Source organism: Pleurodeles waltl, chromosome 4_1 (genome assembly GCF_031143425.1).
Source record: "Pleurodeles waltl isolate 20211129_DDA chromosome 4_1, aPleWal1.hap1.20221129, whole genome shotgun sequence".
Lineage (NCBI taxonomy): Eukaryota > Metazoa > Chordata > Amphibia > Caudata > Salamandridae > Pleurodeles > Pleurodeles waltl.
The window spans coordinates 71,516,733-71,541,031 of NC_090442.1; the positions used below are offsets into that span (position 1 = coordinate 71,516,733).

The 24,299-nt window shown below is 44.8% G+C and overlaps 1 protein-coding gene across 8 annotated transcripts in view; it reads left to right on the top strand.

Annotated features, from left to right (window-relative positions):
• The window catches only part of PTPRF (protein tyrosine phosphatase receptor type F), a 597,274-nt gene that overhangs the window by 565,913 nt on the left and 7,062 nt on the right, over positions 1 to 24,299 (top strand). For all 8 annotated transcript variants that reach the window (XM_069227811.1, XM_069227807.1, XM_069227815.1 and 5 more), the window contains 7 exons: positions 4,873 to 4,992; positions 12,805 to 12,959; positions 13,530 to 13,815; positions 14,073 to 14,251; positions 14,443 to 14,569; positions 16,578 to 16,703; positions 20,221 to 20,375. In XM_069227811.1, coding sequence (XP_069083912.1) covers positions 4,873 to 4,992; positions 12,805 to 12,959; positions 13,530 to 13,815; positions 14,073 to 14,251; positions 14,443 to 14,569; positions 16,578 to 16,703; positions 20,221 to 20,375 — 1,148 coding nt within the window. The remainder of the gene's footprint in view (positions 1 to 4,872; positions 4,993 to 12,804; positions 12,960 to 13,529; positions 13,816 to 14,072; positions 14,252 to 14,442; positions 14,570 to 16,577; positions 16,704 to 20,220; positions 20,376 to 24,299) is intronic.

The following is a 24,299-nucleotide window of genomic DNA, read 5'->3' on the forward strand; positions in this document are numbered from 1 at the left end:
GTCGACATACAAAACTCATGGAAAGACCACTAAAGCCCAGGGGACGCCACTGCCAGCAGGCCATGGCTTAACCCGAAAAATAGGTGACCGATCATCGGCACCGAAAAAGGGCACGCATGTGTCGAAGACATCCGACTCCGGTCGAGATACCGGCACAGAGCATACTCGACCCCGAGACAGCGGATCAGAGCAAGTTCGGCACCGAGAGGGCGGCACCGAAACGAGTCGGCACCGAGAGACCGGAACGCCGAAAATTAAAAAAGTGTTGTCGGAGCCGAAAAAGACTGCCGAAAAAGTTTCCATTCCGAAACATCCGGCCTTGGAACCGAAAACAAGTTCCTACACAGAGGAACAGGGACTGTCCTCACAAATGCAAGGACATAGGTTCGGACAAGAACTAGAGTAAATGGAGCCAGACTACACTCAGAGAAGGCTCCACATCCAAAAGGACACAGGGAAGATAAGTACTCTTCCCCCAATTAGGATGAAAAGAAGACTTGCCTTTCAAGAAAAAGACAAGCAGCCACAGGCAAAGGTGGCAAGACAAGTAACACCGCCACCATCTCCACCACGCTCAACGCACACATCACCGGTAGCGACTCCACCACTGATGCAGTCCCCAACTGATACTGGAATGAGTCAAGATGATCCCGACGCAAAGGGATCTTTATGATGCACCAGTATCAGATAACAGTATCAGCTGCTAGAACAGTAAATACAGCAGTGACCATAAGGAGACACGCATGGCTGCGTACATCAGGATTCAAGCCGGAAATACAACAAGCCGTGCTCAATATGCCATTTAACGGACAGCAGTTGTTTGGGCCGGAGGTGGACACTGCTATCGAAAAACTTAAAAAGGACACTGATACGGCCAAAGCCATGGGCGCACTCTACTCCTCACAGAGCAGAGGCACATTTCGCAAAACACAGTTTCGAGGGGGGTTTCGAGGACAAAGCACAGAACCCTCAACCTCACAAACAAGGCCCACTTATCAGAGCCAATATCAGCGGGGACTTTTTCGGGGACAATATAGAGGGGGCCAATTCCAATAGAGTAGAGGGAAGTTCCAAGGTCCCAAAACTCCTCAAAACAAGCAGTGACTTCGACGTCACAAATCCCCAACACATAACACCTGTGGGGGGGGGGGGAGACTAACCAAGTTCTACAAACATTGGGAGGAAATAACAACAGACACTTGGGTCCTAGCAATTATCCAGCATGGTTATTGCATAGAATTTCTCAAATTCCCTCCAAATGTCCCACCGAAAACATTCAATATGTCAAAACAACACATGGATCTTCTAGAACTAGAAATCCAAGCGTTGTTACAAAAAGATGCAATAGAACCGGTACCAATTCATCAGAGAGGAACAGGAGTTTACTCGCTGTACTTTCTCATACCCAAAAAGGCAAAACTCTAAGACCTATATTAGATCTCAGAACATTAAATACCTACATCAAATCAGATCACTTTCACATGGTGACATTACAGGACGTAATCCCATTGCTCAAACAACAAGACTACATGACAACACTAGACCTAAAGGATGCATACTTCCATATACCGATACATCCTTCACACAGAAAGTACTTAAGGTTTGTATTCCAAGGGGTACATTACCAATTCAAGGTGTTGCCATTCGGGATAACAACTGCGCCAAGAGTTTTTACAAAATGCCTGGCAGTAGTGGCTGCACATATCAGGAGGCAGCAAATACATGTGTTTCCATACCTAGACGATTGGTTAATCAAAACCAACACGCGAGAACGGTGTTCACAACACACAAAGTATGTCATAGAAACCCTCCACAAACTAGGTTTCTCACTCAACTACACAAAGTCACACCTTCAGCCGTGTAAAACACAGCAATACTTAGGAGCGACAATCAACACAACAAAAGGGATTGCCACTCCAAGTCCACAAAGGGTACAGGCATTTCACAATGTAATACAGGCCATGTATCCAAAACAGAAGATACAAGTCAAGATGGTGATGAAACTACTAGGCATGATGTCCTCATGCATAGCCATTGTCCCAAACGCAAGGTTGCACATGCGGCCCTTACAACAGTACCTAGCATCACAATGGTTACAGGCACAGGGTCAACTTCTAGATCCAGTGTTGATAAACCGCCAAACATACACCTCGCTTCAATGGTGGAACAATATAAATTTAAAACAAGGGCGGCCTTTCCAAGACCCAGTGGCTCAATACGTAATAATGACAGATGCCTCCATGATAGGATGCGGAGCACACCTCAATCAACACAGCATCCAAGGACAATGGGACACTCAGCAGAGACAGTTTCACATAAATCACTTAGAACTACTGGCAGTATTTCTAGCGTTGAAGGCATTTCAACCCATAATAAGCCACAAACACATTCTTGTCAAAACAGACAACATGACAACGATGTATTATCTGAACAAACAGGGAGGAACACACTTGACACAGTTGTGTCTCCTGGCACAGAGAATATGGCATTCGGCGATTCACAACCACATTCGTCTAATAGCACAATTTATTCCAGGGATTCAGAATCCGTTAGCAGACAATCTCTCTCGGGATCACCAACAGATCCACGAATGGGAGATTCACCCCCAAATACTAAACACTTACTTCCAAAGATGGGGAACACCACAAATAGACCTATTTGCAACAAAAGAAAACGCAAAATGCCAAAACTTCGCATCCAGGTACCCCCAAGATCAATCTCAGGGCAATGCGTTATGGATGAGTTGGTCAGGGATATTTGCATACGCTTTTCCCCCTCTCCCACTCCTTCCATATCTAGTAAACAAATTGAGTCAATACAAACTCAAACTCATACTAATAGCACCAAACTGGGCAAGACAACCTTGGTACACAACACTACTAGACCTCTCAGTAGTGCCTCATATCAAGCTTCCAAACAGACCAGATCTGTTAACTCAACACAAACAGATCATGCATCCAAATCCAGCATCACTGAATCTAGCAATTTGGCTCCTGAAGTCTTAGAATTCGGACATCTAGACCTTACACAAGAATGTATGGAAGTCATAAAACAAGCAAGGAAACCAACCACAAGACATTGCTATGCAAATAAGTGGAAAAGATTTGTTTATTATTGCCATAATAATCAAATTCAACCATTACACGCATCTGCTAAAGACATCGTAAGCTACTTACTGCATTTACAAAAGTCAAAGCTAGCTTTTTCATCCATTAAAATACATCTTACCGCAATTTCAGCTTATCTGCAAATTACGCACTCAACTTCATTGTTTAGGATCCCAGTCATAAAAGCATTTATGGAGGGCCTAAAGAGAATTATTCCACCAAGAACGCCACCAGTTCCTTCGTGGAACCTTAACATTGTCTTAACACGACTCATGGGCCCACCTTTTGAGCCCATGCACTCATGTGAGATACAATATTTAACATGGAAAGTAGCGTTTCTCATTGCCATCACATCTCTAAGACGAGTAAGTGAAATACAGGCATTTACCATACAAGAACCCTTTATTCAGATACACAAGCATAAAGTAGTTTTACGAACTAACCCAAAGTTCTTACCAAAAGTCATATCACCGTTTCACTTAAATCAAACAGTAGAACTACCAGTGTTTTTTCCAGAAACAGATTCGGTAGCTGAAAGAGCACTACATACGTTAGACATCAAAAGAGCTTTAATGTACTACATTGATAGAACAAAACAAATAAGAAAAACAAAACAACTGTTCATTGCTTTTCAAAAACCTCATACAGGGAATCCAATATCCAAACAAGGCATTGCCAGATGGATAGTTAAATGTATTCAAACCTGTTATCTCAAAGCAAAAAGAGAACTGCCTATAACACCAAAGGCACATTCAACTAGGAAGAAAGGTGCTACTATGGCCTTTCTATGGAACATTTCAATGACTGAAATATGCAAGGCAGCCACATGGTCTATGCCTCATACATTCACAAAACATTACTGCGTGGATGTGTTAACAACACAACAAGCCACAGTAGGACAAGCAGTACTACAAACTTTATTTCAAACAACTTCAACTCCTACAGGCTGAGCCACCGCTTTTGTGGAGATAACTGCTTACTAGTCTATGCAAAGCATGTGTATCTGCAGCTACACATGCCATCGAACGGAAAATGTCACTTACCCAGTGTACATCTGTTCGTGGCATGAGACGCTGCAGATTCACATGCGCCCACCCGCCTCCCCGGGAGCCTGTAGCTGTTTCGAAGTTGATCTTGAACATTTGTAAATTTGTAAATATATCACTTTAAACACCATTATATACATACATATTTACTCCATTGCATGGGCACTATTACTATAATACACAACTCCTACCTCACCCTCTGCGGGGAAAACAATCTAAGATGGAGTCGACGCCCATGCGCAATGGAGCCGAAAGGGGAGGAGTCCCTCGATCTCGTGACTCGAAAAGACTTCTTCGAAGAAAAACAACTTGTAACACTCCGAGCCCAACACTAGATGGCGGGATGTGCAAAGCATGTGAATCTGCAGCGTCTCATGCCACGAACAGATGTACACTGGGTAAGTGACATTTTCCTTTCTATTTGTTTTGTTAGTAAGATAGTTGCATTATTTTGATTTGCATTAATATTTTGTTTATAGCAGGAGTTTGATTGTTTTTATAGTTACTGTATTTATTTGAATGAATATTGTCTAAGTTTTGGCTTTTGTTTGTTGTGCTTCTATTATCTTCTTGTTAACTGTTTTATTGTATTCAATATTGATTTTATTTGTACTATTGTTTATTACTTTATTTTCCCACACTTCAAGTTTTATGTGCATGTTTATTACTTATCACCATCCTGTTTATTTTTATGATTATGAATGCTTTTCTTACTCTAGGTGAAGTGTGATCAGTACTGGCCTAGTCGAGGTTCGGAGACTTACGGGATGATCCAGATCACACTACTTGACACGGTGGAGTTGGCCACCTACACCGTGAGGACGTTTGCGCTGTACAAGGTGAGTACAGAGCGGCACTGCCATTGTAGTAACATAGTTTGCCAATCACCAACTTTGTGGGAATATGTACCTGCTGAAGTGCCATCTACTGAATTTAAAGTAACCTGAGTTGGATCAGTCTCTGTTCTTTAACGGGGAGTCTGCACCATCCCAGTTTCTCATAAAACCTGGGTGTCTGGCATACAACTGACCATGTCACAGCAATAGTGACCATTCAGGGGCATGGGGCCTTTGTAAACACTTCCACGTCTCATGATGCTTTTGTCTTTTATGGTTACTAGCCTGTATGATTCCATTTTGTTATATCCCCAGGCAGTCCTTTGAAATTAAATTGTATTGCAGAAGAATGAAAAAGCATTGTCCCTCTTAGCGAAACCAAACTAAAGAAAATTGACATCCACAGAGAATTTGACCATTTTATCAAGTTGTATTGCTCAAAATCCGGCTCCAGTGCAGAGAGCTTCCGAACGAGCAGCCTGAAAAAAAAAAAGTTGAGCATTTTACTCAGCAGAGCTTGCACAGCGAGGACAAACCCACCTCTTTCTCTTTCACCAGCTGGCACCTGCTCCCCCTACTTGGCCAGGGCTGTCCCTGTGGTCACAGGGGCCCTCTGGGAGTCTGGGCACAAATGCACTAAATGTTAACCCCTGTAGTTTAGCATGACATGAAGTAAATTTAAGTTTGTAGCTGTGTTTTAAAGTTGTATCTTGGAAAACCTTGGGCAACAACTCCCGTCACCACAGACACAATAGTAACTTTCTCGTAGTGAGAATGGAATCCTGCTCTGAGATTTGTTGGCAGAGTTTCAACTGATCAAGGGTGAAGAGAGCTCATGGGAGGTTTCTGAGTAAACCAGGAAATATCTACTTCACACAAAGGTGGATAAACGCAGAGAGCACCTATCTGGCAGAAATTAGGGATCAAAGTCTGCAATAAATTCAAAAAGCTTGGTTCTCACACATCAGAACAACCTTTGTGGAGCTCAAGAACAGAGCTGCTGTTCTCCAGGTAGGTTTAAGTGGGCTGAGACAGGTAAGGAAATGAGCTTGCTTGATCTCCAGGTGGAGTCTACAGTGCTGAAGCAGACCGGAAAAGGAGCAGACATGATGGGCCTGAGCTTCCAACTTGTGTTTATTGGCTGTTCTATGTGGTAGGGTCCTTTTTGGATACTTCCATCTTCTGACACCTCCTGGCAGGATCCTGGACCACTCCTTAAGAGGTGTGCATTCAATGTCACCCCAGTGCCATAGACTTGTTAAATAGATTTGATAATTCTTTATCTTGTTTTTAATTACATTTACCTGTGGCATGGACATAATGAATTCAACAGCGGTTCCCATGAGGCCTTTTTTTGGTGTCCTTGAGTGGTCAGTGCTCACTGGTCAGTATCTGGGTTGAGATCCCCATTTAGGGCTTTTGTACTTGGGTAACCGTGTTACTGCAAGTTACTGCTTGTAGACACTACTGGCTACAGGGTTAGCCAAAATCAGCATCAATAGCTTACTCTGGGATGTGGTTGGTTTAAAACGCAAATAAAGTGACTCAGTGAATAACTCAACAGGCAGTTCCACATACCCCTTCTATGAAGCAAATGTCTTTATTAAAATCATCACTAATTCCAGAAGGTGTTAGCACCTTGTGGGGCCAACAGACTTCCTTAAATGCGTTTATAGCATTGAAGAATTCAAGGTTTATATCATGGTTCAATTTAGCAATTGCTTTCCTATGTTGCAGCCTTTGGAAGCAATGTAGAATATTGCAGTATTTTTGCTGTCAGCTAGTGACTGTCCCAGAAGTACCCAACACCATCCAGTTGAACAAGACATGTCTGTCCCATGCCTATATTTCTTCGTATCCTTTTTGACAAGTGGAACAATTCAATGGTTTTGAGCGTGCATGCAAATTTCCCACAGAAACAGACCAAGTCTACTGAATCAAAGCACAAAATTGAGACTCTTGCAGAGTCCCCCGAAGTCCTTAAAATAGTTCAAGGTGCAAAAGGCAAGTTAACAGATCACCTTGGTGTCCAGATTAAACGGGCTAACAAAAGACTAACCTTCAAGTGCTCCATTGCACGTGGCTCAGTAATTGTACGTGTAGATGTGCTGGAAATACAACTAGTTGGATGGGTAGGGTTACTAGATGCAAGATAAATGGCACCAGCCCATTTGCACTTCTTGGGCAAGTGTATCACCTTCTGAATGGGTTTTACAGCAGCCTGTTGTGGGACTGGAGAGAAATATTCCTGTGTGCCTCATCTACAACCCTTGTGTGGCTGAGTTTCTCCAAAGGAAGAGCAGAGATCCTGCAGAAGCCGATGGGCCACCCCAGGTTCTTGGCATTTTGGTCTCTCAAACATTATACAACCTCCACAGAATGAACAAATCTGCTCCCTGTCGATGGTGGGAGTGTGGCATTGGCCCCACCCCTCTTCTTACCATGGCTCAGCTTGAGCACCATCCTCCTGTCTCTCAGCTTGAGTATCTTCTTGCCGTGGCTCAGCTTGAGCACCATCGTACCTACCATTGCTCAGTACGGCCACCAACTTAGCTGCCATCGCTGAGCTTCAGCACCGTCTTAGGTCGCTAAGCTTGAGAACCACCTTAGCTACCCCTGCTCAGCTTGAACAATATCCTACCGCCGCTCAGACCGAGCACCATCTTACCTACCATCAATCAGTTTGAGCACCATCCTACCGTGGCTGAGCTCAAACACGGTTTTGCAGCATGAATCTTTTCTGGATTCACATCCTGTGCATGATTCTGCTAACTAGTGGTCGGGTCCAGAACTGTCTCCTTGTAGTCTCTCTTCTTTGTTTTTATGGGCCTAGTCGACCATTTGGGCCTAAACCCCCCCTTGAGTGACATGTATAGGTAGCATACATACAGATATGTCTTCAGTATTGCGGCAATGATTAGCCCGGCTGGGTTTTCCTGAGCAGGTTATTCTAGAGGCGAGGGGCTGCCAGTGAGAAGTATTGGTCACTTGTGCTTCCACTTGGTCCCGAGAGTGACCAGGAGACACTTCTGCTGTGTGTCAGTTGCTTGTGGGGGGTGTATCAGACAATTCCTCCTCGTGTAAGTGTTTGATCAGGAGGTCCTGCCTAATCTCTAGGAAGCACAATGATGCTTTCATCTCCTACCTATTTTCTGTGCTGTGGAATCTAACCACAAGTAAAGAAATGAAGAAAGCCTTGACATGGGCTCTGTTACCGAAATTTCCTGATGTTCTTGGGTCACTCATTATTAACACCATACTACCAGCCCATGAGCTATTTGATAAAACAAATATGGTTGGGCTCCAATACTATTGAGGGAGCTGATAGGTCTGGCACAAATGTAAACTAACTGGGCATGTCTGAGTTGAACATACTCCTGCAAGCATGGGGTCAGAGCTCTATTACACAGCTCTTCAAGCAGTTTCTGGTCCAGCCTCTACATGGGGTGTCACCCATAAGTTGATAACAGATGAAAGTCAATGGACAAGAGATAATGGAGTCACTATATAATACGTAAACTTATGCTTTCAGAGGTACCGTTCTTCTTAAGGCTATGATGAACTACTGGTGGTCATCTTGAGAACCGGGATGTCGCTCCTCAAGTTGACTCCCAGTGTGGCAGTAGTAACTGATGCGTTGATCACTGGCTGGTGGAACACAGAGGTGAAAACCTCAAATGAGTTAACTAAAGTTGTGCACAGTCAGACTGCCTCTCCTCTCCCAAGAGACAACAGAACCAAATGTATTATGTACATAACCAGGAAGAACACATTCCTATTCTGTCCAAGGAGTCTCGGACACTCATTGCCGGTGATTAATCCCTTGGTTGGTTGTGTTTCTCAGTTGAATATCTTCCAGGTTTTCAAAATGGCTTTGAGGACACATTGTCATCATGTCAGTCCCTCTGAATCTAACATTCAAATAAAGATATTGCTACTAACGTATTCCTGCACAGGCTTACTATACGAGCAGGCCTCATTGCTAGGATGCAAGCACAAACTGCAGAGACTTTGTGTCCAAGTTGCAAAAATTCACGTAGATCAAGGGGACAGTGACATTGTCTTTGCAAACTGACCTATGTGTTTCCCTCTGATACAGAAGGTGCAGACAAAATTCATTGAAAACTCTAGAACATGAGTGTCTAGCTGGCCCTTTATGTGGTATGTCAATACCGTGTAAAGGGACCAGGGATTCCCCAATGAGTGGACAGGGCTTGCTGTGCAATACCAATGTGAACTATTTGGAGGTAGTGTGGTCGAGCAGCCTTAGGTTTAACACAGAGGAGTGCAAGACATCCACAAATACATAGAATAGTCAATAAATGAGGCACGACTCAAAAAGGAGACCCACACCGATTTATAAAAATAGAAAGTATCTTTATATATGTTTAGACATCAGAGAAAAATCATTCAGGTAAGTAAGTTTTTAAATGGGAATTCTTTTTACTTTAGAAAGTGTACACAGTGCAATTTCTGAGTTCTGCAATGTTATTCTATGGGAAGAAAAACAAGTTCTGCAAACAGGTAGAGTACAGGGACTTGCAAGACCAATCTCCAGGAGTTAAGGTGAGTAGTGGGCTAGGTCCAAGGCAGGACCAGCAATATGCCACCAGCGGCACGGGGGCAGCTGAGTACAGGATGCAAAACAGCGTTGCATGCCCAATGTGTTTCCATGGGGATTGGTCACTGGAAAAAAGAGGCTGCAGGCTCTGGCCAGGAGGCCAGTCGGGCTGAACAAATGGCGGGGCTCAGGCCTCATGATGCTCAGGCACAGGTAGGCACCTTTGGTCCTCTTCTCTGCAGCTCAGGGGCGATGGGTGCAGAGGTGTCTTTAGGTGTCAGGTTTTCCTTACCAAAGTGGTTGCAGTAGAGGGGGGCTGCATGCAGAGGCTGCAGGTGTCGTCGGGGAGTGCAGAAGGGGTGAAACCATGATGGACTTGGACCCTGGAGGGCTGGGGAACCTTGTTGGCACCCGTGGTCCACTTCAGCTCAGGTCGGAGACGGCGGGTGCAGTGGTGACTTCAGGTGTTCGGTTTTGGCGGTTCCAGAGGCTTCAGAGTCCCTTCTTTGGAGTTTGCTGGTGAACAGGTCCTCTGGTCACAGGAGGCCTTGTCTTTTTCTATGGCAGATAGTCCTCCTGGGTTTCTGAAGTCACTGCTGCAGGATGAGTCAACTTTGGTGCAGATTTTGATGAAGGGTGCAGACAGGCTGGTAGGGTTGGTACCAGGTCACTTGCTTCTTTTTCTCCTCTTCTGCTTTTGCAGCTCCTCTGTGTCATTGGTCCTCTCTGGTGGTTAGGATCTGCTTCTCTGTTGCCAGGGGGTCCCCTAAATACTGAATTTAGGTCCGTTAGTGGTGTGTGTAGTAAATCACTAAGCCCCATACATGACCACTTCTTGTGGGAAGTGGGAATAACCGTGTCTCAGAATCCCTAGGTATGCCATCTCAAATATGGTTGCCTCTGAAAAATCGTGTTCATCTCGGCTTAGCCCACCTTAGGGGCGGTACTAGTCTGAAGGTGGCAAGCCTACCTGACTAGCTAATTGTCCCGCTTGCCCAGGTGCCAAGTGGGCTCTGGACAAGGGGCATGGCTTCCTCTCCTACGAGGGGAGCCAGAGTCATACTTCAAAGGCGGCAGCCCTTTGAGGCTTGCCGCTTTAGGAAGACTAATCAGCATGTCGTCCTGTGGGACTGGGTGTTACACCCTCTTCACAGATAGGCTTTTGTTCCGGGCCTCCAGAGAGCAGAAGGCTCTCTCCCTAGGGGGCCAGAAGTGTCTTGGGTGGCAAGCTGACAGAAACCAATCAGCAAGCACATTAGAGGTTGGTAGGTTTTCAAGTGGCACCTCTAAGGTGCCCTCTGGGTGCATGTATTGGTAAATCCAACACTGGCATCAGTGGGGAATCACCAATGTGAGATGTTTGATACCAAACATCCATATCTTCAGTGAAGCCATCATCAAGTTGGGGAACTCGTATTGACCAGTGTCCAGCACATGCAGTTAAAATGGCTTCCCTGGCCACTTACTATGTCTAAGGATTGACAAAGACATTGCAGGGGCATAGCTGCTCTTGCAAATATGCCCTCACATGTAATATAATGCGCCCTGCCTTAAGGCTGTAAGGCTTGCTGTAGGGGTGACTTACATATATTGCATGCACTGAAATGGCAGTCTGCATGTGCTAGTTGAGGGGTCCCTTGGGGCAGCACAGTTTTTGCTGCAGCCCTTAGGGACCTTCTTTAGCACCTCCGTCCCTAGGCACCAGGGGTACCACTTACTAGGGGCTCACAGAGGGTGCTAAAGGATTTGCCAGTTGTGGAAACAATTGTACAGTTTAGGGAAAGAGATCTGGCACTGGACCTGGTTAGCAGGGACCCAGTGCACTTTCAGTCGAAATCGCATCAGGTACCAGGCAAAAAGTGGGGGTAACCATGTCAAAAAGAGGCACTTTCCTAAATATCCGAAAGCTGGTTCTTTATTTCTTAGAGGTTGCCATGCAGACTGGACCTTCTGTACATGCAGGATGAAGGCTGCTCCCAGACTCCTCTACTTGGAGTCTTGGCTCCTTAAATCTCATACTTTGGACACCTTCACCTACCTCAAGAATACTGTGATATCCATTTTTAAACAGGAAGTCCATCGAATTGTCAGTGGTAATCTTTCAAATTATATTTTTGTCTTCTGCGTGCACCATAGGGCCGCGTACCCATGTTGAGGGATGCATCTGTTCTGGTTTCTTCTTTAGGCACAATTAGAACTCTTTCCTATCCTATCTTAGGATTTATCTTGCAGTCGGTGTTGTTAAAAATTGAAAACATTCATACTCTTTTATTTTCCAATGACCAGTGGTTCAGGCTCTCATTGAATGTTACACAGAATATCTGTGTGATCTTAGATCATCAGTGGGATGTGGCTGTTGCTGTAGAGTTTGATTGTGTTGACTTTGTTTTGATTACCCATTGTTGTTTATACACAGGTTAAAGATTTCCTGGCTTTGTGCTCCTATGCACTATTTATAATGCACACATCCACCTGCACAGGCATCTTGGTACCGGAGAATCGCCTAATTTGAGATAATCACTGTGGTTTCCGGCAGAAGAATAAAAGACTAAGAAGAAATAATAAAATAAAAAGAGATTTGAGGGTCTTTTTTTTTTTTTTTTTTTTTTTAAAGCAAAGAAAGAACAAATGACTCTGAGAAACTAGGCAGGTTGCTCCCCAGCTAAGGGCCAAGCAGGCTGAGAGAGCGCCTCAGATTGGGATTTCTTAAAGTGTGGAACAGCAAACAGGACTCTTGGGATTTGATCAAAGGTTTTTTCCAGGAATATCGAGCATGATGCATTTAAGCATGCAAGGTTGTTCAGTGCCATGGATAACCATGTGCATGAAGAAGATCTCCCTGAAAAAGATTCTGTGACAAGGAGCCACAGAACTGAACTAAGGCATGTTCATATGTTTCAGGGGAGCAGCTTTAAGGACTAATTCAGTGTAATTCCTCTGTGACTAGGGTTGCAAATATGACTGAATGCAACAGTGATCCCTGGACAATACATACTCAGTGACTAATTGAGTTCTCTGCTTGAGGCTTTCATTTTTTACCATTTCCATCTCTTACATTTCTGGAAGGAACTGGTGCAGAGAATTATTTTTACATGAGTTATACGTACATCTTAGCACCTGACAGGCTACTACCAATGACAAATATGTTCAGTAAATGCTCTGCGCCACCCATCGGGCATGAAGCCGATAGCCAAAGCCTTTTCTTTTTTCAATGCGTTCACGATCTGACCAACTGATCATTTTTCTCCCACCAGAACGGCTCCAGTGAGAAGAGGGAGATTCGGCAATTCCAGTTCCTGGCGTGGCCGGACCACGGTGTCCCAGAGTACCCAACACCCATTTTAGCATTTCTGCGGCGGGTGAAGGCGTGTAACCCGCCAGACGCTGGCCCTATGGTGGTGCACTGCAGGTGAGCACATAGGCAGTGTTCTATGTGGGGAAAGACTATATGAGCCCACGTGGAGAAGCCACCCTATGAGATATGTGGTTTGCACATGTGGCCTCTAATTGTCCCTTGTTCTTGTATGTGAGCAGTGTGTGGTCACGATCAGTCATGTGTCCTTGCAGTGCTGGTCAGTCGAGTAGAAGTCGTCACCGAGTTTCGCTTGTTCTTAAAGCGGTTTTGTGACCATGGATGGTTTGCTGTAAAAGTGTGTGCGCTGTTTGCATGGCCATTGACTGCTGCTTACTCTGCAGCGTGAACCCGTTGTTGGTGCAGCATGGGCGGGTGAGCGCAGCACGAAATATGGTCAGGATGTGGCCCTCTGTGCCCATTTCTGCCAGTAGGTGAGATATGCTGGTCAATGTGTGCTCAGTGTGTGGTGAGTCACTGTCCCTTGTTAATGCTATACTGATGTGCTAGGCTCGAAGCATCTGCATCACTGGTGTACGTAATGTCTGGCCGCTAAACGACATTTGATCTTGCAGCGGCTCAGGTTGGCTGCACTGGTTGGTTACAAACTGTCCATTGATCTTGCAGTGCTGGCGTGGGGCGGACAGGCTGCTTTATAGTCATCGATGCAATGTTGGAGCGCATGAAGCACGAGAAAACTGTGGATGTGTACGGTCATGTAACGTGCATGCGGGCCCAGCGCAACTACATGGTGCAGACCGAGGACCAGTACATATTCATCCATGAGGCCTTGCTGGAGGCAGCGCTCTGTGGCAACACTGAAGTGCCAGCACGAAGCCTGTGTGCCCACATACAGAAGCTGGGGCAGATCCCGCCGGGAGAGAGCGTCCCGTCCATGGAACTCGAGTTCAAGGTGCGTAAGATTCATAACCAGATCTTCTACCCCATCAATCCATTCTCCCTACTATCCTTTGGGTGCTCACCACCTTCATAATGGTCTGAAGATTGTCCGGTGTTTGAGGGAGTCTCTCTCTAGCATGACTGGCCAAACACCAAGTGTGTGAAGAGGCAGCTCCTTTTTGGACCCCCATCGGAGGTGAAATAACACGATGATATAAAGTGCATAATTCATCCAACCCAGTTAACATGTTCTTCTGTTGTCCCTACCAGCTTCTGGCCAACTCTAAAGCACATACCTCACGATTCATCAGTGCCAACCTCCCGTGCAACAAGTTCAAGAACCGCCTGGTGAATATTATGCCCTACGAGCTGACGCGGGTCTGCCTGCAACCCATCCGAGGGGTGGAGGGTTCGGACTACATCAACGCTAGCTTCATTGACGGCTACAGGTGAGAGTTTAAGTCTTGTGGCAGTAGGCAGACTTTGAACAAAGGTACAAGAGCATGACATTTATCAATGGCTGGCCTTGGATAGTCATATGTTAGGTGCCAGTTGATTGACCCGGGCACAGGGACACACGTGTTAATTCCTGTGCTTTACTTAGCACTTTTTTTAACCCCATGTTTTGTACTTCCCGCAGACAACAAAAAGCCTACATTGCCACTCAGGGGCCCCTGGCAGAGACAACGGAGGACTTCTGGCGCATGCTGTGGGAGCACAATTCCACCATCGTGGTGATGCTGACCAAACTGCGGGAAATGGGACGTGTAAGTGAGGGGCATGGCTGAGTGTCAGCCTTACAATGGGCAGCCACACTAAGATGGTATCCGCAAACCTGTAGGGCCATGCCTTGTTGCTGAGCATCACAGGGAGGCAAATCCAGATCTTATGCACTGCAGGCTGAGCATTTCACATCCCTTCTTCCTTTCTAATTGGCCATGCTCAGGCCACACCTATCCGCCCCTCCTTTCTAGCTTGCTCCTCCATCCTAGGCTTTCCTGCTCCATACAGCATTCCTATCTCTACTGTTTTCCATTTCCCCATCCTGTTTTCCAACCCTTTTTACTTCTTGTTCAAAATAATTTGGGTTAAGCAAAAGTTAGCACTAGCTTTTCTACCTCCTGCTCTCCTTCCCTCCTGTTTCCCTCCATCTTCTCTACTGTTACTTATCACATTCTTTCTTCCCTCACCTTTTCCTCTGATCTTACTTCTTTCCCTCCCCTCCTTTCTTCACCCCTACTGCCGCTTCCCCTCGTTACCATCTCTTCCTTGCTTTGCAATCTGTTTTTTCTGCATCCTCGCTTTCCCTCTTTTCTAACCTGCTCTCTTCCTCCTTCATCTTTCTCACCTTTCCTTTTCTTACCAGTCTGTCGTGTTTCCTCTCCTACTTCAGTCCGTCTGCGCCTCCTCTTCCAGACTTCTTTCCCCCTTTTGCTCACCTTTCCCAACTTCTTTTTTTATTCCCACCTACTTTCCTCCTTCCTCTCCTCTTCCCCCCCTCTTGACCCACTTTGGTCCCTTTCCCTCCTGCCTTACTGCTTCTGTTTTCACCCTAGCATATTTTCTCCCTCTTTTCTTCACCCCATTCATCATCTTCGGACACACCTCCTTTGTTTTTTCATCTTCTGACCCTTCTCTTTTTCTTGCTCATGTGTTCCCATGCAACATACCTTCAACTTGCCACCCTCTTTCTTCCTCCCCAGTAACTACCCTCCTCCATTTACCCCTCACTCCTTCCCTCCACTCCTCCGTTCATCTTTCTCCCTTCTGCCCCAAGCCTTGCGGTAGCTCTCAAACTTCCTCCCCTACCCCCTCATTTAGTCCTCCTCTTAGTGCTCCCTTCATCCTTCTGTCCATCACTTATTCTGCCCTCTTTTCAACCTCACTTCTTATCTTTCATTCCTGCTGTTGCTGCCTCCCCCATTCCTCATCATCTTTCATTCTTGGATATGTCTTCCTTCTCTCCACTGTCATCCTGTTGCCCAGTTCTTCACCTCTCGCTTGTGGTGTTCTGGGAGTATCTTGAGGGTTGGGTGCACATGTCCTGTTAAGTGTACCTTTCCCCTGCCTGTACTCTCCTCTGGACCCCCTTCCTGAGATATTTTAAGGCAGGGGCAAAGTGGGCTCTGGCTCAGGGCCCCAACCTTTCGGGGGGGCCTACAGAGCCAGCTCTGCTCTGCAGAGTCTCTTTCTCTGATGACCTTGAAAAAGTCTGAAACAGATTGTTCAAAATACCATTTTCCTTTAATTTTCTGTTAATGTGGGTGATGTATGAGAGTCTATTAGACATTTTGCAGAGAAATGTTCTGTTTGTTTCATGCATCATCCATTAAAAAAAAGTTTCTTTAAGATCGCAATAGGACCTCACATATGAGAAATGAGGATGTCACAGATTATTTGCATTATTATTACTGAGCTGCTGCTGTTACAATATTGAAAACATACGTCACTATCACTATCACTGAATATTATATGTAAACGCATTTAGAATTTGGACAACTGCGGCTGTGTCCTGTCAGTGACCTGACCAAAGAGGGCATTTAAGAATTGAACTAAATCAAAGATGTTCCTAGCAGGGGCCCCCAAAATACATTTAGCTCAGGGACCCCAAAATCCTTTAGATGTCCCTGCTCTCTTCCTCCTTTTCTCCCCTTTCTCCCCTCCTCCCTCCTGCTACTCTTTCTTTCCTCTGAGTTGTAACGTGCTATATAAGGGAGTACACACATGGTCCACCTGTGTGCAGATCACTGAATGTCTCCCCTTTCTCCTCTGCAGGAGAAGTGCCACCAGTACTGGCCTGCAGACCGCTCGGCGCGGTACCAGTATTTTGTGGTTGACCCGATGGCAGAGTACAACATGCCACAGTATATTCTCCGGGAGTTCAAAGTCACTGATGCCCGGGTGAGTACAGCCACACGAACGCACCTGTGACAGCATCTGTGTGCGGATAGACAAGAGTGAGCGCATGCCTCCTGCACAGCTTTGTATGTGAGAACCACAAAATGAGAGCCTGTTTCCTGTCTAAGTACTACACCTGGTTTATTCTCTGTGTGTTTGTGTTCATGTGAGGTTGGGAAGGCTGATCTTCCTGTCAATGCCACAGCTGATAGACTGCCTCATGCTGTGCACTGAGCAAGCTTCTTGTGTTTGCAAGTTTGTGTGAGTGCATTTCCTTTGTGTATGCCAGCAGTTTTATTATAGTTCAGGCCTGCATGCTTGTGCGCACGTGTTTCTCTACACATGTATTAGTCTGTCTTTATAGGGGTATCCGTCCTCTCTGGTACCTTTCATGAATTCAGTATACCTTGTACCTCATACGCACCTACAGTTGTGATTGTGGAGTCCTTATCCAGTGACTCACAGAGCCCAGAGGATCCTTGGTTACTGCAGCGCTTAGTGCCAAGCGCTGAGACAAACATTATTTTCTGCCTAAACCCAGCAATTTTGTTGTCTGTCAAATACTTAGGGATTTTATTCCCTTGAAAATCAGCATTGTTAATGCACTTTGGTGCTCTCGCGGAGGAGAGGTGCTGTCGATGGTTACTGACAGGATAGCTAGATTCCGTAGAAGGACTTACTTGCTTCCTGGTTAAGGTAGGATGCCTACGACTCCTCGACAGGAGTGTTATGACAGCTTGACTCGGAGCTTCCCAGCGGATGGTGGTGGTGAAAGACCACCATCATCCTTGCCTGGCTTTAATATTTAGCTCTCTAGTCCCCAAGGGTTATTATTAAAAATGTAGGCCTCCCCCTTAGGATAGTTCATGGTAACAGGCCACTGGGGCCGCTCGACTGATGCTAGCCGACGTGCCATTGAAAGATCAGCACCGTGCCACTTCGGAGCACGGTGTGGCCTGAATATTTTATCGGTGAGACTTGTGTTTCTAGCGTGTGCTGCTGTAGATTACATGCTGTGCACACTCTGTCCTCTGGTGTTGGACTCCTGTGTTTGTTTTTCTTTGAAGAAGGAATTTCGGTTTTGATGTGACTCATGATAGCTGTCCTGAAAGTGACAATGCACCAGGACACAAACTCCACCTCAGATGTTTTCCACCCTTTTGGTAAATGTATACGTGGATATATGAATCATTATAAATATACTGGGGAAGGAACATGTATTGATATCAAAAAGATCAATGCTGCAATGCATTGGCATACTGCTATCTAGATAGCCGTATTAGCCAAATAGGATAGACATCAACAGATGGAGAGATTGGTTAGTAAACACCTCCTGGATGCTGCTGACCCTGCTTCCAGGTAAGAATCAGAGGAGGAATGGCTAATCACCTCGAAATCTCAAATCCTTCAAAGAAAACATTTCATAATTATATGCATGTTGTTGGTAGAGCCATTTTCACAAGCTTTCCAATTTACAAAGCCATAATCTCTTAACTCAGCAGCTTGTCATAGAAGTTTGCTTATTTGGACTTGCCTGCATTTATGCAAAGCCATAATCTCTTACCTCAGCAGCTTGTCATAGAAGTTTGCTTATTTGGACTTGCCTGCATTTATGCAAAACCATAATCTCTTACCTCAGCAGCTTGTCATAGAAGTTTGCTTATTTGGACTTGCCTGCATTTATGCTGTGTCTCTGAGACACTAGCACATTCTGAACAATGCCTGTGTGATTTATTTTTTGTCCTAAGTGCAAGATGTTCTCTGTGTGCATACAAAGGTAGTGATCCCCTGAAATTGTCTACCCTGGATATTTTCCCACATATTTTGCTCCTACTGGACACGGGTCATTGTTTCCTTCAATTTTTTGATCACTGGCTCATTATTAGGCGCAAAACTATTTACTTTGAAAACTGATGGACCTGGACTTGAGTCTCTGACTTTACTCTGTTGTCTCATTCCTGAAAACTTTTATGTTCAAAGTTTCTTATTGGGTTCTAGCCCAACACCCACTAGGACAAGGAGAAGAGGAGCAGAACTTGTTTCCCTCTCAAAACAATGAGGTGTAGTTAACACTTGTTAAACAGAACAATGGTTCATTCACGTTCATAGGATGCAAAGTTGGCGCTTTAGGTTAAGTAAATCTACTCAACTGACCTGAGTAGGTATGTGGTAAACAGCAACTGAATTACTTTAAATGTAAACACACACAATAGACGCATAAACAAGAGCAAGTCTTTGAGCTGACATTGGCATTTATATTATAATCAAGTGTAGGTAAATTGCGAAAGGTGTTACAACTTTGCAAAGTGAGGCGATGCATTGCTAGTGTGGGCCAACCGTGCAGTAAACAGTGAGAAACAAAGGTGCAGCACGTAAACAACTGTCTGTTGCTTGGAACTTTGGATTTACTACACTTGTCAGCTCTTTAGAGCCCTTTAGTCAGGGGAAAGTGAGACAGTCCATTGTTATAGTGAAGATGATGTTTCGGCCCATCTTAGTAATTTGCAGATGGTCATCATCAGGGCTCAGTCAGACATGTAGCAACCCTTCTATCATTCACTAAAGTATCAAGCAATCAATGTGGATTTTGCAGTTGGTTGCCTGCAGACTTGGGAGGTGGCAAAGCTGTGTTCAGAAATTTGCAAAGCCGGGCAAAAATCAATGTTGCCGGAAGTAAAGGCACACCGTCAGGAGATAGTTTTCTTATCCACACCATGTACAGTTGGCCAAATTGCAATGATGCTGCTAATTTGCTGATGTTAGTCGGTGCTGGATTGTCACTGTCCTCCTAGCGCCAGAGGTGTTGATAGGACTGTGATTTTATTCAAGCAGTATAAGACATGCGTGCACATAGACTTTCTTACTGCTGCGCTGAAAATACTATACCATTGTGAAAAGTGTGAAATATTTTGCTGTTTGTCTTTACAGCTTGAAGCATACATCTATCTTTGACTCCTTTGCATATTTCAGCAGTCTGTTCAACAAAATGTCCCTTTTCCAGCTTCCATATTGTTGTAGCCCAAGGAGTTGCTTCATTATGGTATTTTTTTGTCTAGGACAGCTGGGGAGCAACCCAAACAAAATGGTGCAACTATTACCAAACACGTCCTCTAACAAAAAGCCAGACTTATCAGCTTTGCCATTGCACATTTAATAAACGAGACTTAATGGCTTGGCCAATTCATGTTTGAATTTGTAACATGCTTCCGTTAGGGTAGATGATTTCCATTAGGGTAGAAGTGCATATTAGGCCTTGGGATTTTCTGTGTATGTAACTGTGAGCTTGTCAGTGGTTGTGTGAGAGCAGGTCTTCCAAGCTTTTTGAATGGATTATGAAACCCTGTGCATGCAGCTATGTTGGTGCCCAGGTGAGTGTGTACAGGGGTGCTTCTGAAGTGCATCTGAATGAGTCTCCCTTGAGAACGCGTGTTGCCTGTGCAAACGTGCATGTATCAAATATAGACGGCGCACAAAATTGTGATTGTACATTTTGTGACCTCTCTGATATTGCCCCCTCCAGGATGGACAGTCCAGAACTATTCGACAGTTTCAGTTCACGGATTGGCCAGAGCAGGGTGTGCCAAAAACTGGCGAGGGCTTCATCGACTTCATTGGTCAAGTGCACAAAACCAAGGAACAGTTTGGGCAGGATGGACCAATCTCTGTGCATTGCAGGTGAGTTGAGCCCACTGTAAGGGGTAGACCACAAGGGGCCTTGGACCTTCACACTTAATGCATGTCTTTACCACTGTGCATGTAAGGCACACGGAAGAGCAGGGTCCTCGCTTTGTGCCCTGCAGGTGAATCCTCAGCTCTGTGAGGGCGATACAAAGGGTGCAAGTGACTCCTTACACTCTGAGAGTAGACATGAGAGTGAGATCATACCTCCCTCCTATAATCCTTCCTGTTTGATACTACATTCCTGGAATACATGCTTTCCACATACTCTTTCCAGACCTGAATTATTTATAATGCATAGGTAGGTGGGTGGATGGGAGTGTTTGTGGGCAACCATAAATAATAGGTGCTTCACTTCTAGGTACTGGTAGAATGTTGGGTGGTCTGTTCAGGTACAGATTAGCTGAATGTGCTCCAGGGTGCAGTAATTGCTGGGAGATGATGGTGTGAAAATGTGCATTAGGGTGCATTAGGTCCTGGGAGATGATGTGATAACCTACCTGTAATCTTTGTTCCTGGACCAAGTCTTCCTTGCCACAATCCTCATGAAATGAAGGAGTCTCCCTCCTAAGACAGGCAAAAACCCTCTTCTCCATCTGCAGTTCTCTTTTATGTGTTCACACTTAAAAACAATGCCTAAATTCTGTAATATTCACCCCGGAACCCAACACTGCGATAGCACCAAGCTTTGGGGAACAGTTTAAGGGCTAGAGAGGCGGGATGTTGGACAGTGAAGAGATATTCTTAGATCAGGAATAATGAAGGCTACCCTTAAATATTCAGACCATTATTTCCCAGCCTAGTTTTCCTGGTAAAACAGTCTTTACGAAATGAGGATATACACTACTTTCATTGTAATGGAGAATTCCAGCATCGAAAAGTATATTCCTGTTAGATGCTGAAAGGAAAAGTTATTGAAGGTAGTTTCTATTAATCTATCACTTTTTATGATCAGTTGGTAAACAGGCAAAAAAAATCTAAAAGGGTAGCAGGTTTTTGTGTATCTATATGTAATCTGTAATGTTTCACAAGGGAATGTAGGGAACTTCATATAGCAGCTGTGCAGATCTATTAAAATATCCCTTAGAATTGTGCCCAGAAGGCAGCTGCTCCTATCGTAGAGCTCGCCCCCCCATCCCCGTATGCAGGAGAATGTTTTGATTCAATGTTACATATTATTTTTGCATAAAATCAGAATTTGGTCTTAAGATCATTTTGTCAGGCAGTATTTTGAGGAACAAAGTAATCTGTTACTTAAGCGCCTATTTCTCCTAGATGTCGACCTGATGTGATTGATAGTAGAAAAAAAACTAGCAGTAAAAAGAATGTGATACTGTCTCTAAAGGCTCTGATCAAGCAGTTTAAAGACTTTTTAATACTAAAGATAGGCCCCATGATGGTGAATGAATCATCGGGTGCTTTAGTGGTAACCTGTGCAGTAAACAACTTGTCAGTTCTTTTGTAGAGGATATCGATGCTCAGTGTCATTAAACTGCTCTGATGGCTATTTATTAGGCTTTTGATGTACAAATGGGTAAATCTCTAAAGAAGCCAATTCTTAGATAATCCAAAATGTTAAGAGGGTCACAGGAAGTTGGTTGTAAACCACAATGTTGGCACCAAAGTGAAACATTTTTCCAGTGTCTAGCATACAATAATCTAGAACCAGACCGTCAAGTTTCCCGAATACAATGCTGCTACCATGATGAGCAACTCATTGTTGCAAAGTTCACTTGTAAATCCCCACTCAGCCAGATGTAGGTGGATTAGCGCCTTATGAGAAAGCTGTGACGGGTAGCAGTCTGAAATGTTAATAAAGGTATTTTAACAGACTCTGTAATAAAGGAAACCATGGTCTCCCTGGACAAAATGGGACTACCAGAAGGAGTTGTTCCTTATCCTCTGTTTCCTCCTGATCCCTTCAGGAGGAAGGAAAATGTGGGGAATGCACTCAGGAGAGCTGTCGGCATTCTGACTGACTGCGCATTCACTGCACAGACTTCTACACAGTGTGTTCTCGAAGAGCAGACCAGTATTTGTGCAATGGAGTCTGATGGAGATAGATCCAAATGTAGTTTTCCTAGAAACCTTGTTAAAGCTTTGCACATTTTTGGGTGGAGAGTGACCTTTATGGATGAAGGAAATTTCCAGCTCAGTCTATCCACATAATACTCTCTTCTCCTGGCGAGTATCGAGAGGTTAGATGGCTCTCTGCCCATAGCCCAGTGGCATGAACAATTTGATGTAGAGTAACAGATTGTGTTCCTCCTGTGATAGTTTACAAAAACTTTCTCTACTTGATTTTCCATCCAGACCAAAACGTCATTGCCCAGGACTAATGAAGCAAACTCCCTCAATACCAGAAATAGTTGCTTCAGCTCTCTCCAGCTGAATTTCTGAGTCACTTCCAGGTGTGACTACTGGTTTCAAATCTTGGCATCTCCTTTGGGTGCTTCCCACCTTGAACAACTGGTGTCAGCTGCTGGTATTGGCAATGGAGGTGGTAAAAGTTATCCCTTCAACACATGGGCTTCCACCAACTCATCTCCATTCTGTTATTGCAATCAATTTTGATGTGTCCTGGCTGTTTGGATCCCAGTGTAGCAGCACACGTTGAATCCGAGGTTTTGTATGTCGTCAAGACTGGTCTGGTTGTGGACATGAAATCTTGACCCCGCTATCTCGCTCTCTGCTGACCATCTGTTTCCAAGAGGGATCCTCTGAATGATTGAAGAATCAGTTCCCTTTCATCTGGGAGGAACACTTTCCCCTACGTATGTTTGGAAATTACCTCCTTGGTCTGGTGACAACTGGGATTTCTTTCAGTTCAAAGGGAAACCAAAGTTTTGAAGTTTTGTATAAGCGATTGCTCTCTGATCCTGTGATTTTAACAAATAAGCAAGATAAACTTTCCAGTCACTTATGTATGGAAAAATATGAATAACTTTAAGCGACTATGGAAGTAGGTACATAGGTGAATACCCTTGTTGCATCTGATGGGCTGAAAAGCAGAACGGTGAACTGGTACTTATCTTCCTCCAGTGGGAAACAAAGATATTTCTGAAAAAAACAAGTTTCAGCAGGACATGGGAATATGCATCTTGGAGTTACACGTGGAAAGGAATTCCCCTGGAACCACCACTGGAATTAGTGTTTGTACAGATACCATTTTGAATTTCTTTGACATTGTTTAGAATGTACACAGCCCTCAAACAAGAAAAAGACTAGACCTCCCTGTGCGGTGTTGTTGGGAGGAAGACATAGCGGAGCCCATGACGACAAGGGCTGGGAGAAGGCTTGCACACTGGTTTGGGGAGTGTCCAGCAATGTTTGCTTTAAACTAGCATACGTATACGTCCTGCACCGGGCGTACCACTCCCCAGTGAGATCGAAGGGACTATATCCAGACATATCACACAAATGCCCTATATGCCATATGAAGGGGGGTGGATTTTATAGACACAAGGCATTGCTTGCTGTGGTGCACAGTCTCCAGTGAGCCACTCATATGGCACTTGAACTCGGTGTGAAACACTGCCTCCTGAACATTTTTGCATGCCCCAAAAATTGAAGAATGCAATTTTAATGACACTACTGGGGTTGGTGCGTGCAAAGAGGAGAGTGGCCATAAAATGGTTATCCCCGGTGGGATCCATGCTGAGACAGTGGGTGACATCTATGGAAGAACGGGCTCTAGCAGAGGTAAGACGCATTCGGGAGGGAAGGATAGATAAAAAGGTAGAGGAGGATTGCCAGGTGTGGGCTGAGATGTTGCAAGATCTAACACAAGGTGATGAGGATCGTACAACACATTCAGGACCGGTTCCAGCACACACAGTAGGAAACTCACCCCAACGCCAAGCCGGTGAGGAGTAGGGGTAAGAGTTCAATCCGATGGTAGTGTTACCCTGCTTCTGTCAC